This window comes from Thrips palmi, unplaced genomic scaffold (genome assembly GCF_012932325.1).
Source record: "Thrips palmi isolate BJ-2018 unplaced genomic scaffold, TpBJ-2018v1 HiC_scaffold_5, whole genome shotgun sequence".
Classification (NCBI taxonomy): domain Eukaryota; kingdom Metazoa; phylum Arthropoda; class Insecta; order Thysanoptera; family Thripidae; genus Thrips; species Thrips palmi.
Window position 1 is genome coordinate 7,550,106 of NW_023144632.1, and position 13,890 is coordinate 7,563,995.

The 13,890-nt window shown below is 50.6% G+C and overlaps 3 protein-coding genes across 3 annotated transcripts in view; 1 reads left to right on the forward strand and 2 right to left on the reverse strand.

Annotated features, from left to right (window-relative positions):
- Positions 1-465: 465 nt before the first annotated feature.
- LOC117650431 (transmembrane protein 223) lies at positions 466-1,890 on the reverse strand. The gene is made up of 3 exons (XM_034393858.1): positions 1,298-1,890; positions 1,064-1,212; positions 466-780 (listed from the first exon to the last, which is right to left on the reverse strand). Exons 1-3 carry the CDS (start codon positions 1,734-1,736, stop codon positions 634-636), a joined length of 735 nt encoding a protein of 244 aa, XP_034249749.1. The 5' UTR covers positions 1,737-1,890; the 3' UTR covers positions 466-633.
- Positions 1,891-5,481: 3,591 nt separating this feature from the next.
- On the reverse strand, positions 5,482-12,339 carry LOC117650819. Its single transcript, XM_034394423.1, has 4 exons — positions 12,217-12,339; positions 7,078-7,742; positions 5,925-6,253; positions 5,482-5,647 (listed from the first exon to the last, which is right to left on the reverse strand). The coding sequence occupies exons 2-4, from the start codon at positions 7,711-7,713 to the stop codon at positions 5,482-5,484; spliced, it is 1,131 nt and encodes a 376-aa protein (XP_034250314.1). The 5' UTR covers positions 7,714-7,742; positions 12,217-12,339.
- A 1,189-nt stretch (positions 12,340-13,528) lies between these two features.
- LOC117650836 overlaps positions 13,529-13,890 on the forward strand; it is a 28,441-nt gene continuing 28,079 nt past the window's right edge. Inside the window, exon 1 of the mRNA XM_034394440.1 lies at positions 13,529-13,678. The gene's annotated coding sequence lies outside the window, so the exon portion shown is untranslated. The remainder of the gene's footprint in view (positions 13,679-13,890) is intronic.

Here is a 13,890-nt window from a genome sequence, read left to right on the forward strand (position 1 = left end):
CCAACCAGCTTTAGGCTGCACATTAGATTCAAGCAAATATTGTGGGTCTCCATTTTACCAAGCATTTGAACTCTCACCAACATTTAAGAAACCTCTTCGGTTTAAAATCAAGAGATGTTCAAAGCTAATTTACTGTAAGAAATTTAACACAAGAAATACCTTTTGTTGGTTTTTATGTCCCTCTATTATAATTTTCAAATCTGCTAAAATGTCTGGTGTGTTTGTTATTTTGCAAACAGTTCCATTCTTTTGATGAGTTCCAGCGCAATGTTATTACTAAGGACATGTGATAATTAGTGAAACGTAAGGAGAAAGTATGATATTGCGCAAGAGGAATAGGTTTGCTGAATGCGCCAAATGAATCACATGCATAGGTTAAATTTTTACTTGTATGAATAAAATAATTGTTTCCCCCCAAAAATATATGTATGGAAAGAAACACAAGAAAGACTTATATGACACAAATTGACATTTTCCATTCTCTTTTATTCCATATTTTGACATGATGACAGTTCCTGCCACTTTTCATTGCTGCTATTTGCAGGAAGTCAGGATGGAAGAGAACATAAAACTACCATGAGGAGCTACCATAAGTTACACAGAATGATCTACAAACATTTAAAGCAACTAACATTAAAATGAACGCCTTAATCCTACTGTTTTATCAAATAATGGTGCATTATGGTAGGATCCTTCATTGGATACTAGGTAGTGCATCCATCTGTCTTTAATTTTAATAGGAACAACAGTGTTAGTTAACCTGTGTCCTTGGCAACTGACCTGTAAACATTGAAACCAAACATTTATGTCATATCAGGGTAAGTGGTGGACAGTGTTCTAGCTCTGACTTGGGTTTGTCTCTGTCTCATGAGGTTTGACTAATAAAACGCTCCCATCAGCTCCTGTTTCATGCAAGTGAGAAAAGATGCATTTACATTGCCTTCTACAGAATCCAAGTCATAATCAAAGCCAGAATGCTGACCACCACTTTGTGAACTAAGCAAAGCATTAAGGAAACTATACAAGATACTAAACATCCAGAAGAGTTATACTGTCTGATTACCTCAGGCAAATTTACTGTGATAGCTTTGTTCATGCTAAAAGTAAATGGATTATACGTGGTAAAAGTTACAGTTTTACCACCCCTTCCTAATACTATCTTGCCAACAGAACGTAGGGAATAGATCCAAGCACCACTTAGAACTGCACAACCTGGGAGTTTGAAATCATAACATCAGACATTAGAAAACGTTTTAAGACAAAAGAGTTTAGAAAGGAATTTTTAAATGTGGCCTACCAATTAAGGATGATAACAAAGCAGCAACTAATTTTGATGTTGTTGAACTCATCAAATCAAAGCGAGCAAACCATGGTAAATTAGAGGTTCTCTTTTCTGATTGAGGAATGATACGCATTGTAGAAAATTGGTAAGAGGTGAAAAGCCAAAACGCACCAAAAGAATATCCAAATATGTTGACCATTCGCAAGAACTTGGGATTGCTATAAGTGTACAAAACCACAGCTTCAGATAGGTTCCCTTTCGAGGATAAACTACGAATGGGAGAATTTCTCAATGTTCCCAATCTTGAACCATAGTGGCAGTGTCTTGGAGCCGGATTCGAACAAAATTGAAAATAACGCCGGCATGTCAGACGGGTTATGTTTTGAATACAAGGCCGACCAGCAGCATACTGAACAATCCTAAAGCTAGAACAATACAATGCAGCATTCATCATGAATATGAATCTAATATAACAACTAACATTCACTTATAATAAGAATAACCACATAGATTTGTAAAGAGGAAATAGCTATAAAGATAATGTATAAGCAAGACTTTCTTTCTGCTAGCGCCACCGCTGCCACTACCACCACCTCTACTACGGCGTAAAAATTTCTCATACTTATACTTTGCTTGTTGTCAACATCAACATGAGGCAAGAAGTGGCGGGAATTCTCAAATGTCATCAATTTAATATTTAATATACCTTCTAAAGAAAAGCTTGACTAGGGCCACAACTTCTAAAGCTGTCTCTTTCTATAATTTTTTTTAAGGTGTGATTTTTTTAAACGTTTTTTTAATGTTACTTCATTAATAACAAGAAGATAATTATTGTAGAATACTACTGTTTTAACGTTTGTAAATGTCACTTTATTTATAACAAGAAGTCAATCACTGTAGAACACTATTGATGATTACAGTGCCCTTGATCAGTCTGCTGTTGACAAAGTTCATAAGCACTTCCACATATCACCATCACATCATTAAACCTTCCATGACTAGCTGCGATGAAACGATGCAAAATCATATTTCAAACCACTGTCATACATCTCATTGAGTTATTTCTGGTGATTTAATGCCTATGAACACGGGGTTGGCTTGGCCTGGGGTTGGACGAATCACCCGGAAAAAGTCCTTGTGGCAGTGAGCACGACGGATCACCAACAAGCGTCGTATCAGTTTCATAGTTTCTACTATATCTACACATTCATTCTTCGAACAATCGTTTCTTTGAACGAAAACTCACTACAGTGCTTTGTGCGATATAACGGCAAGCGAACACATAGGTGGAGAGCGAGAGAGAGAGAGATCTAATCAACATCAAAGTATGAAGGCCTTAAATCTTTTAAAATTGGATGTAAAAACTGTAAGTGTCCTATTGTTGACCGACCGATATGCCGTTGGATTCCATATTTCTAGAGCATCCTCTTAAGCATATATATCTAATCAAAGCATGAAGGTCTCAAATCTTTTAAAAGCAACAATTTTAAAAACTGTAAGTGCTCTATTGTTGACCGATAGGCCGTTGGACTCCATGTTTCTGGAGTATCCTCTTAAGCATGTAACATGCTTCTTTCTCTGTTAGTCTTAGTCTATAGAAGTCAAACAGAGTCGAACAGAGTTAATTCAGAATATCAATCTCAGAACAAATATAATAACAATACTTTTTCATAATGCCATCAAACATACATCCATTTTGTTAATTTTTGATCTAATAAAGTAATACAGAAATCAAATCTGGTCAGAGCAATCTTAGGTTTAAAATTCTAACAACGAATAGTTTATTTTTAAATTATGCCACTTATTGGCTGCAAATATTTCACTCGCTACTGGATAAAGTATTGAATGTAAAATATGTGTGCAATCATTAACTTGATCAGTGAATATGTGTGCAATCATTAACTTGATCAGTGAATAACAAGATCAGTATTTTACACAAAATCAGGTAAATTAAGTCACAACTTAGTCCAGACTAATCTTCAGTTAAATAATATATTTAATTAAACAATATATTGGTCGTTTAAGAGTATGGACCATTGGGTTTTAAGGCAGGATTTGATAGGGCTTGGCAGTAGAACAATCCACTATGATACGACGGAAAAGAAATCACAGAATAAAGAATCAATACACACGTTGACTAAAAAAATTACAAACTCAGTTTAAAAAAAAAAGACAAGGCTTATTCTGAAGCCATCTTCTCTTGAAGACGTCCTATCCGTCTTGTCGTTGACCAAATAGTTCATTGTTGTTTTCAACGCCGTTTTGATCTTGTGCATAGGCATGGAACGAGTCTGCAGTTTTGGTTCTTGCGCCAGCCAACAATAACGACTCGATGCCTTGATCTTCGATGGCAGAGTATCCCGTCCTAGTTCCTCTTCTGGTTCTGGGCTCTACAGGAAGCAGCCGCGGCTGCGCGGGTGGTAGCCTGGCGGGCGCTGACTTCTCTCGCGCAAAACCTGCAATTCCTCCCTGAGACTCGGGCGCGGCTTTAGGTACTGGGCTGCGCACGGCTCGCTAATACGTTTCCTCCTCCCCATGGGGCCCGATGTATACTTCGTATGGACAGAGGACGAAATGGTCCCGTCGGTAGTGGGTGGGAGAACGTGATGGCGGCCGGGTGCCATCTCCTCGGGCAGCCCCGCCAGCCTCATCAGGGCGCTGAAGAGCTCGGTCAGACTGGCGTCGTTCGTAGCGACGACTTCCATGAAGTCGCACCATGGCCTGCTGAGCGCGAAAGCCCTCGCCTCGGCCGGATCCACCCTCCTGCAACACGAGGCGCCTAGTGAGTACTGAGTGTCCGCTGGCTGTCGCTGGCTGTATTCCAGCCATCTCCGCCCTCCGTCCTTACCGATGACGCAGGTCGGCTTTGTTGCCGGCGATCATGATGGGGACGCCTGGCAGGGGTGGCCGGAGGCGCGACGTACGATGCCCGCCGGAGGCGTACCACGCCCCTTCGTGCATCTCCACGATCCTCTCGCGGATGCTTTTCACCTCGTTGAAAGAGACTTCGCAGCCCATGGAGAATACGAGCAGGAAAATGTCACCTGGAAGGCAGACGTATCGAACAGCAAGCAAAGAATGATCTCAGGAACCTACTGCACACCTTCAGCACTTTCTAAAGTCTTGGTTAAGGTTATTGTAAAGTGAAAAAAGTGACTATTTGAAATTTTTTTAATACTGTTGTCAGATGTCTCCATTTATGGGTAAAATTTCCTTCCATTGCATAAACTCATACCCTTCTACTAGGGCCCCAAAATGTTGGGGCCCCCACAAATGTGTTCACATGTTTTGTGAATCTTATCGAGGCGAATCCATTCCTGTAAAGCAATGTCAACTTGGACAGTTTTAAAAATTCGCTCCATCCCCTTTGAAATATAAACAAGGTGTCCCCTTGGAACCCACTTTTTCCGTGCTCTAGGACGCCCATGGATGTGGTGGAGAATGAGCAACGAAAGCTCTGTTTGTTATCAACCAGCAGCGAGGCTCGGCGCAGCGCCACGACAAGAGGTTTGGTGTAAGCAATGCAAACCCATGGTACTCGTAAAAAATAAGAAAAAAACCAGGTCCTTGAAACGTTTCATGAAAGCCCCAGCTACTGTGCTATAACGTCAAGGTCACACGAGCACTTCACTGTAATAATGAATGTCAGGAATTGACAAAGGTACCTCTGGATAAAATGCCGCCGAAGGAACCGTTGAGATTTCTTGGTGCTTTGCGAAGATTCATCGTAAATCCACGACAAATCAACGTTAGCTCCCGCGAAGATTCTATGTGCAGTTACGAGAAGATTTTTCGTAATCTCAAAAAGAATCTGAACATTGTCAATACAGTAAATTTACACTGCACCAACAGTTTTTCTAGAGGTTTAGCTTTGCATGTTCCCAATTTATTTCTTACAGGGAATGCCAGTAGCAGGATGCAAGGGGCCGTTACGATCCGCCGTGACCTTACTGCATTGCGATAAACTTGGGGAGGGGAGAGAGGGTCCTAACAAACACTCAAGGTCACAAAATGTCAAGCACTCCGTGGCGTCGAAATAAGAGCTAAAATAAAGCTTTCTTTGCCGAAAATTGACATACAAATGACAACATTGTGAGGTTTTCGTGTTTGTTAGTCTTTTTCTCAGCCCAGCGGAAAAGTGAGGTAGGTCAAAATCCTAGTGGTGGCCGTGGCCGTGGTTGTGGTCTACGCCGAGTGCCTCACGCACCAGTGATGTTCGACAAGCGATGCGCCTCCGGGAAGGGGTTGTACCCGGACTTGTCCACTATGTCCAACTCGAACCTCTCCTTCTCGACTCGGAACACCATGGAGTAGTACTGCTCAATGGTGGGTGAGTAGAACATCGGCAAATCGTGGTTCAAGAACCTTGCAACAAGATTACAGACACCTCGGCACTCAAATTGTTTCAGAGTGAAATTCCCTGTGACGCACACCCATTTAAACACTTAGTAGTTGATCGTAGATCGTAGTTGGGAATCGCGGACAAACTTTTTTCAGACAGGAAACTGGAAGTTTCGTATGAGGACGGATAAATGCACCTATGCTTTTGGCATATGCGAAAGAATTCACTCTAAAACGAAAAATGGACAGTTGGGCGGTGGAGGAGAGCCACTCCAGGGACGATTCGGTAAGTCACCCTCACCTGCGCGCCATGGTTGACTTCCCAGTGCAGGGACTTCCCTGCAACAAGAGACGGAAGCAGTTCTTGGGTGGCGCGCGTTCACACACCGAGGATGAAGACGAGGATGAGCCTGCAGAGATGTTGGAGGCACCGGAGTTACCGGAGGCAGCAGACCCCAGTATCTCAGCACCAACAGGTGTGGGTGGCGTCCCTGCATTGGAGGTCGCCTCCCCGCGAGGCGCGCAGCAATTGAGCGCAGAGAGCAAGAGTCCGATCCGAGAGAACCAGCTGACGAAGCTGTTGCCAGAGGAAGGGGCTGGGGTTGGAGGACGGGGAGCCAAGAAGTCCTTCTGCAACACAAGACAAAGCTCTTGAAAAATTGAAAAAAAAATGACACTTATTTGACAGCATCAGATGGTGCGTAGTAGCCTCTGTTTGGTTTTGCAGTGCAGGCACGGCGGCCACCCGTTCACTGGGCAGGCCGCAGAGTTGCAAGTGGCAGGGCAGAGCGCGACCGCGACGGGGCAGAGCGTAGAGGGCTTGCATCAGGAAGGGGCTAGGGACGTGTACTCTGGACCCACTTCACCGTTCCTTACGTCCATACGTCCCTTTTCTTGCTCTCTATTTGGTTTCGTTTTTCTTCGAACGGCATGACCTGCTTTCCAGTGAGAAGAAGGAATCATGTCCACTCAGCTGCGTCCGCGTACCCTATTTCTGTCCACAGCTGCCCGTCATCCACCTGAACCTGCCAAAGAGGCGCTGTTATTCTTCCCTTGCCGCGCCGTCGCGCCGTAATGCCGTGCAAAGCGTAGCTAATTAGGAAGAGTTTTCTGCCGATCTCGGGCGATCCGGGTCCCCCTATTTTATTCTACGATACGCTGTGCAGTCTTGGGCGGCGCTGTGCTTTTGTTCGTATTCGGAATAGAAGCAGTAAGCAAATGAAGAGCGGACACCGATTTCTAGCAAGCCGGCTGGCTGTCTCACTGACTGACTGACTGACTGACTCACTCACTCACTCACTCACTCACTCACTCACTCACTCACTCACTCACTCACTCACTCACTCACTCACTCACTCACTCACTCACTCACTCACTCACTCACTCACTCACTCACTCCTCATTCACTCTCACTCCTCACTCACTCTCACTCCTCACTCACTGCTGCAATTTACCTGGTTCGTTGCAGCTGGGTCCAGGTCGATTGACTCCAAGTTGAAAGACAGAGTCCTCGCGGAGCGGCCCATCCGAGCGGCGTAGAGACGGCTTTTGCCAGCAGCGGAGTCCAGGCTGGCCAGGCGAGGAACAGCATCCGAGTCTTGGTCGCCCATCTTGCTGGGGCCTGCACCAGGGCCTTCGTCACCCATCATGCTAGGGCCAGCACCAGGAGCTTGCTCATCCACCTGGGTTGAGTCGGCACCAGAGTCTTGGTCACCCATCTTGCTAGATCCGGCAGCATGGTCTTGGCTGGACATCTTCCTAGGGCCAGCATCAGGGTCTTGGCTAGACATCTTCCTAGGGCCAGCATCAGGGTCTTGGTCGCCCATCTTGCTAGATCCGGCAGCATGGTCTTGGCTGGACATCTTCCTAGGGCCAGCATCAGGGTCTTGGCTAGACATCTTCCTAGGGCCAGCACCACGGTCTTGGTCGCCCATCTTGCTAGATCCGGCAGCAGGGTCTTCGCTGGCCATCTTGCTAGGGCCGGCAGCAGGGTCTTGGCTGGTCATCCTGCTAGTGCTGGCACCAGGGTTTGGCTTGGCCATGCGCCGAGCCACCCGGCGAGAGGAGCGAGTAGACTCCTTGACGGGCATCGCACCTTCTTCGCTGAACACCAAGGAACCTGGAAATCAAATCAAATTTCTTTAATGGCGAGAAATTGACTGGAATCCTGTGATCCAAGCATCCCCGTGTGAGAGCGGCTCACTTCATCTTTGATGGATGCACACTTAATGCATTTGTACATTTTTGTACGTGCTCTCACACATGTTTAAACCTGTGAACTATTTTGTACAAATTTGTCGGCGCCATAGCACAGATTCGTGCGAAATCGCTATAAATTTGTACGAAAGGCACGTTTGAGAAAAACCGTGCGTGACCTCGTACATAAATTGTACAAAGGAATTCCTTTATTGATTTAAATTAAACTACTTTATTGTGTAAGCACACTAATATGACATGGGACTTCGTGTCGGTGATACAGTTTCCCCCACTGTGTGTGTATGAGATAGAGAGAGAGAGAGAAAGAGAAAGATAGAGGGAGGGATAGAGCGGGGGAGTGTACACGCGCGCGCAGGCCTGGGCGCACTCTCTCTCTCCCTCTGTGTGTGTGTGTGTGTGTGAGAGAGAGAGAGAGAGAGAGAGAGAGAGAGAGAGAGAGAGAGAGAGTACGCGCGCGCAGGGGTGTGTGTGAGGGAGGGGGGAGCGTCGTGCGTGCTCGCGTGTTTGTGTGAGTGTGTTTTGTTTGTTTGTCTGTCTGTCTGGCCCGTCCACCAAAACAACCAACATCAAAACTTGTCGAAAGGTTTGGTGATAAGAAAATTTGGACTGGAGCCATTCAAAAAAATTCCTTCTTCCTTGAGGACAATAATATGGCCAGTCTAAAATAAATTCTGAAAAAATCCCGGGATAAGAGGAGAACTTTGTTGTTTAGGGGGCCCTCCGCGGACACTCCAGCAACACGCGGCAACACGCACTCAAGCTAGTGGCCAGCTCAGTTTTGGTGGCGCGCACTGCGCTCGCACTGCGCCCTCTATTGGCCCACTCACCTTCCGCACCAGGCCGCACCGACTCCCGGTTCCACTTTTAACTTTTTGTCTCTATGTCAACCCTCTTGGCCACCCTCCACCCCTCATCCGCCCCGGCGGAGATGGGGCTGGGGACTGGGTGAGTGGTCGGTTTGCCCTATCCGCCAAGCCGGTACACCGGCCATGGCAACGAAAGATGCATCGATTGGTCCAGAAGTTTCTTGAGCGAGACAAAGTGATTTTAGCGTCGCAGCGGGTCACCAGACAGTGCTAACTCGGTGAGCTAATGAGATTACTGACACGAAAATTTGATCATCAGCTTTAGCACGGGTCGCTTAACGCCAGTGAGCCCGGGTGGGCCGGGAGGGGCCGGGAGGGGCCGGGAGGGACCGGCCGGCGGCGTCGAGGTTGCCCCCACCAGGGCCACCAGGGCCAGCAGGGCCAGCCGGGCCAGCAGGGCCAGCACCAGGCGCTTGGCCGGCGCGACGTCTGCGGTGCCGTGCGGTGCACTCTGCGGTGCACTCCGCGGCGCGCGTTGCACTCACTCACTCCCCGGCTCGATACGGTGGCGAGGCGCTGTGTATTATTTGCTAGCGCCATCCCCGTCCCATGCTCTCCGACCCCACACACAGCCCGCATCCCAAGCAGATTATTGCAACGCACGAATCCGAGCTCCGAGCTGCGATAGCCCGGCGGACTCCCCCGGCCGAGCCCGGCGCGACGGATCAAGTGAGGATTCTCTGTCTTGTGGAGAGCCAAGCGGAGATCCGCGGCGGCGCTCGGCGGGGAAGGGTGGGGTTGAAGCGACGGCGGGGGCGGGGCGCGACGAGGGGCGCGACGAGGGGCGCGACGAGGGGCGCGAAGCGCGAAGCAACAGGATCGCGGCTCGGCATTGCTTCGCATTGCTTCGCATTGCTTTGCCCTGGGCTTCGCGCTTCGCCGCGCCGATCGCGTGCACGGGTATCCCGGCTGGTTCCCATCCCAAGACGCGCTGTGTGGACTGTGGACCGATGGGACATGGGACAAGCGTGTCACGTTCAAACGCACGGGACACGACAAGCCGCATTCTGGCGAGCATCACGTGTCAGTGCACATATCTCATTAGCGAATGTGGAAGACACGCGTTGAGGTGCTTTCTGGCCGACTGACCTGCGGACCCTGCGGCCCCGCCCAGCCAGACAATCATTCGATGCCTGAACGCACTGCTCGCTGACTCCTCCACTCATCGCTCGCGGGGCGACCCGGACCCTTGATGTGTGGGGTGAGGGGGATGAGGGGAAGGGGGGGGCACGATTACAGGACGAAGGGTGCCTACTCGCCCTTCCAGCTACTCTTGGTGCTCAGAGTCGATTAGCACGGCATTGCCCCTTGACGCCTACCCACCTGGACTCTATTAGGGTGGCGCAGCCCTTGGGCCGCCCTGGGCCGCCCTGGGCCCTTCGACTCTGCAGGCTGCTTTGGAGAAAGGGCGGGGCGAGGGGAGGAGGTGGCTCGTTCTCTCGCACGACCTATGTGGCACAGGCCCATAAGTGGGAGAGAGAGAGACAGAGACAGAAAGAGAATGAAGCATGAATGAAGCATGAATGAAGCATGAATGAAGCATGAATGAAGCATGAATGAAGCATGAATGAAGCATGAATGAAGCATGAATGAAGCATGAATGAAGCATGAATGAAGCATGAATGAAGCATGAATGAAGCATGAATGAAGCATGAATGAAGCATGAATGAGAGAGAGAGAGAGAGAGAGAGAGAGAGAGAGAGAGAGAGAGAGAGAGAGAGAGAGAGAGAGAGAGAGAGAGAGAGAGAGAGAGAGAGAGAGAGAGAGAGAGAGAGAGACCTACCCCTTGGATTCAGTCCACTGAACTAAGTCAATTGGCGACAGAAGTCTAAATTTCAGACTTTCCACCTAGAACTGAATGCACCTCCTGAGAGCTCTACCGCCTTCGTGCTACAAAGTGGGATCGTAATTGGCGGTAATTTTTTCGTGACGCCTTTTACATACGGTCTGATTGGTGCGCATTGGCGTTATGTTCTGTGCCACCTTTTAGCCTGAGGCGCGTGATTGACGCCTTGAGCACCATGTGTGCCACCAATGGATTTAGAGAGTGAGAAGAGGCATGCAAACAGACTCGGGGCGGCACGGGGCTCAGTCGAGAGCTTAGCGCGGCGAGAGGGCTCCCTGGGGACGGCTGCCTGGGGACGGCGCGGTGCGCGGCCGACAGTCGAGTTCATTCCGAGAAGTGGGTGTTCAGAAACTGTGCGCCTTTGTCGCCTGCCCCACGTTTACGAGCGCCGAAGGCGACATTATATCGTGCATGACACATTTCCTACTCTACTGGCTGGCCATAGGTTTTCCAGAATCTAGGTGCCTTGGTCAGCTAGAAACTAGGTCACCTACCTAAAAGTCTAGCCACTCGCCTGCATGCGGGAGGCAAAAACACCTTCCCTTTGAGGTTCCAGGTCACCTGGCGCATCGATTTTATATTGACCCAAAGCGTAATATTTACGTTGTCAATACTGGAGGATGGGCATATTGTCTGATACGCTGTGCGTTCTAAGCGCTCCGCACTCACGTGGCGAACATAGGTATTTCTCCATTCAGAGAAACGATTCGAATTCAAGAAAACAGTTTTCAGACCCTAGTGACTTCTCCTTTAAGCTACGTACTTGGGGTCACATGTAATAATATGAAATGTGGGACGGGCTGACCAATTTGTGTCGCTACACAAAAGAGTAGGGCTTCAACGACCTCCCGAGAGAAAGAACAGGACATAATCCAACCCTCTTCCTCAGCCACTCCGCACACGATTTTTCCGCAGTTTTCTTCATGACAAGAAAGAAACGGCGTTCTGCGATCACGTGATGTTATCGACTTCATACTAAATATCCAAGAACTTTTTTTTTGCCTCGCGAGCTATGCCAGTTTTGAGAACATCCGAGGGGGATGCAATTTTTTGTTTCCAGCCGGCGACGGCGACACACATTTTACGATTCCTATCAGACTTCAGCGCTGCGCTACGGACACTCAGCGGACAGACAAACGCGTGTGGAACGGCGGACGCGTCAAACAGCGTGCGAAGAGGTATGCCTGAGCCATGGCAGCCTCGGGGGCCACGGCGGCGGCCTCGGCAGCAACGGCGGGGGGCCTCGGCGGCGACGGCGGAGGCCTCGGGGGCCACGGCGGAGGCCTCGGCAGCAACGGCGGGGGCCTCGGCGGCGACGGCGGAGGCCTCGGCGGCGACGGCGGAGGCCTCGGGGGCCACGGCGGAGGCCTCGGCAGCAACGGCGGGGGCCTCGGCGCCCACGGCGGGGGTCTCGGCGGCCACGGCAGCCACTCAGCGGATAACGCAAACACACCCTGAGCGGACGGCGGACGAAAACGGCACTCAGCGCGGAAAGCCTGATTCCTATTGCACTTTTCACTTTGGCTGGGGAAATTTGTATCACTTCGCGGAAAAGTTCCATGACTTGGCGCACGAAACAACGCGATGGGCGTCGCAGGGTGCCCGCAGCAACAGGTCTCCCTTCCGCGCCCTTTCCTTGTCCTTCCCCGCCGCCCGCACCCTACCTGTTACGCAGCTGAAGAGGGCCCACGGAGGGATCGCCGCGGGGCTCGTGGAGCGAGTCGTGGAGCCTGTGGGGGTTGCGTCGGACGAGCTTCTCGGCTTCCTGCCTCACTTCTCGACGACTGCAGCACGACTGGAACGAGGCCGCAGCGTCCCTGGACCAGCAGCCCCACCACGGCCTCGAGCTGCGGCCCGAGCTCCGCCCCAACTCACCCCGCCTCGCCTCGCCCCGCCCCGTGTCCGAACAACCCCCTCCCTAACGCGCTCTGATAGAGGGGTGGGGAAGGGCTCGCGGCAGTGAGGGCGGGCAGTATGATGACCACAGTGACGGGATTAAAAATGCAACAGAATTCGTCTTAGACGTTTTACAAGGGATTTCGGGGGAATTTGGTGAATGGTGATACGGCTGAGTGGTCTAGTACTCTTACATTCTTGAAATTCGCTGTTTTGTATGTTTCACATACGGGTGTCTTTACCGGGTTCTTGACTGAATCAGTCATGCGATATTCGTCTCGTTTGATGGCGGGCTTGTGACTGACTCAGTGGTGGGGGCGGATGCGAGCGCGGTGCGATCAATCTCTTCTTCCCAGTTTATCTTCTCTCCCAATGTGTCCGCCTTAATTGGCGGCCAGTGACGGCCTGGGCGTCTTGAGCGGGTAGCGGTGTTCCGGGGCAATCCACTCGATCCAGCCCTCCATGCACCCAATAAGGGGCAGGGGGAGGCGGCCGCATCTCAACAGCCGACCCTTTACCGGCCCTACATGCCTGGCTGGGACGGAAGCCCTGCTGGCTGCTCTGGCTGCGCTGGCTGCGGGGAGAGGAAGACAGAGAGGAGCCCTAAGTGAGACTGACATTCCACGGAGTACCTCCATAGTGGAGCAGTAGGAATCGCTGGCCGGGAAAGAAACGGCGGGCAAGCATTGGCACTTCAGCCGCGGCTCGAGCTCTGCGGCCCGCTGCCCGACACGGCTGTCTGTTGGGTGGCCTACCGTCTCGGCGGCAGCACCGGGCCGGAGCGGGGCCTGGCGGGGCGTCGTGGGGCCTCGCGCGGCGGCCATGGATGTAACGCGGCCTGGTGGGGCCTGGTGGGGCCTTGTGCAGCCTCGCCGGGCTGTGTGGGCTGGCCCCTCCGGAGTCCCCTCCACCTCAGGACGGTTTTACCTTGCTAAGCCCTCCTCGCCCCTTACCTGAGTCCGTCGTGCCTTGGCCGTGCCTTGGCCGTGCTTGCCGCCGAGCCTGGACCGCGCCGTGCCCATGCACTGCCTTGGCGTGCCCTGGCGTGCCCCGGCGTGCCCGTGTTTGCGGCACAAGGCACAAGCCAGTACCGCGACGCCGTTCGCCGCGAGACGAGCGTACCTAGTCGCTTTGCTCGCGCTTTGTCGCGTGACAGTCTGTCAGTGGTGCTTTAGGCCTTTGTGCGCTCCTTTGGATACGCGTGGATACGACATGCAGTGACAACGCGAGGTGAGCACGTCCATTCGCCCCCACCTTGCGCCTGCTGCGGGCATTTCCATTTACCCGCTGCTTGAGTGCGCCAACAATAGATCCATAGGTCCAATTGATCCAGTAGAAACATTTATAAAGAGTTTAATTGTTAAAAAGTGTAAATATTATACCAATCGAAACGTTTATTCTTCTTCTATGGACTTAAGGTACTGACCGAGCACCGAGTTAGT

What these genes read in the sequence shown, in the direction of transcription:
- LOC117650431 (XM_034393858.1), bottom strand. Translation starts at nt 1,736, where the DNA reads ATGATGAATGCTGCATTGTATTGTTCTAGCTTTAGGATTGTTCAGTAT. An exon ending in TTTGTTATCATCCTTAATTG is followed by an intron (nt 1,213 to 1,297) that starts GTAGGCCACATT and finishes TCAAACTCCCAG; the next exon opens with GTTGTGCAGTTCTAAGTGGT. An exon ending in TCACAGTAAATTTGCCTGAG is followed by an intron (nt 781 to 1,063) that starts GTAATCAGACAG and finishes CAATGTTTACAG; the next exon opens with GTCAGTTGCCAAGGACACAG.
- LOC117650819 (XM_034394423.1), bottom strand. Translation starts at nt 7,713, where the DNA reads ATGCCCGTCAAGGAGTCTACTCGCTCCTCTCGCCGGGTGGCTCGGCGC. An exon ending in ACCCAGCTGCAACGAACCAG is followed by an intron (nt 6,254 to 7,077) that starts GTAAATTGCAGC and finishes CTTGTGTTGCAG; the next exon opens with AAGGACTTCTTGGCTCCCCG. An exon ending in AAGTCAACCATGGCGCGCAG is followed by an intron (nt 5,648 to 5,924) that starts GTGAGGGTGACT and finishes TCTTGTTGCAAG; the next exon opens with GTTCTTGAACCACGATTTGC.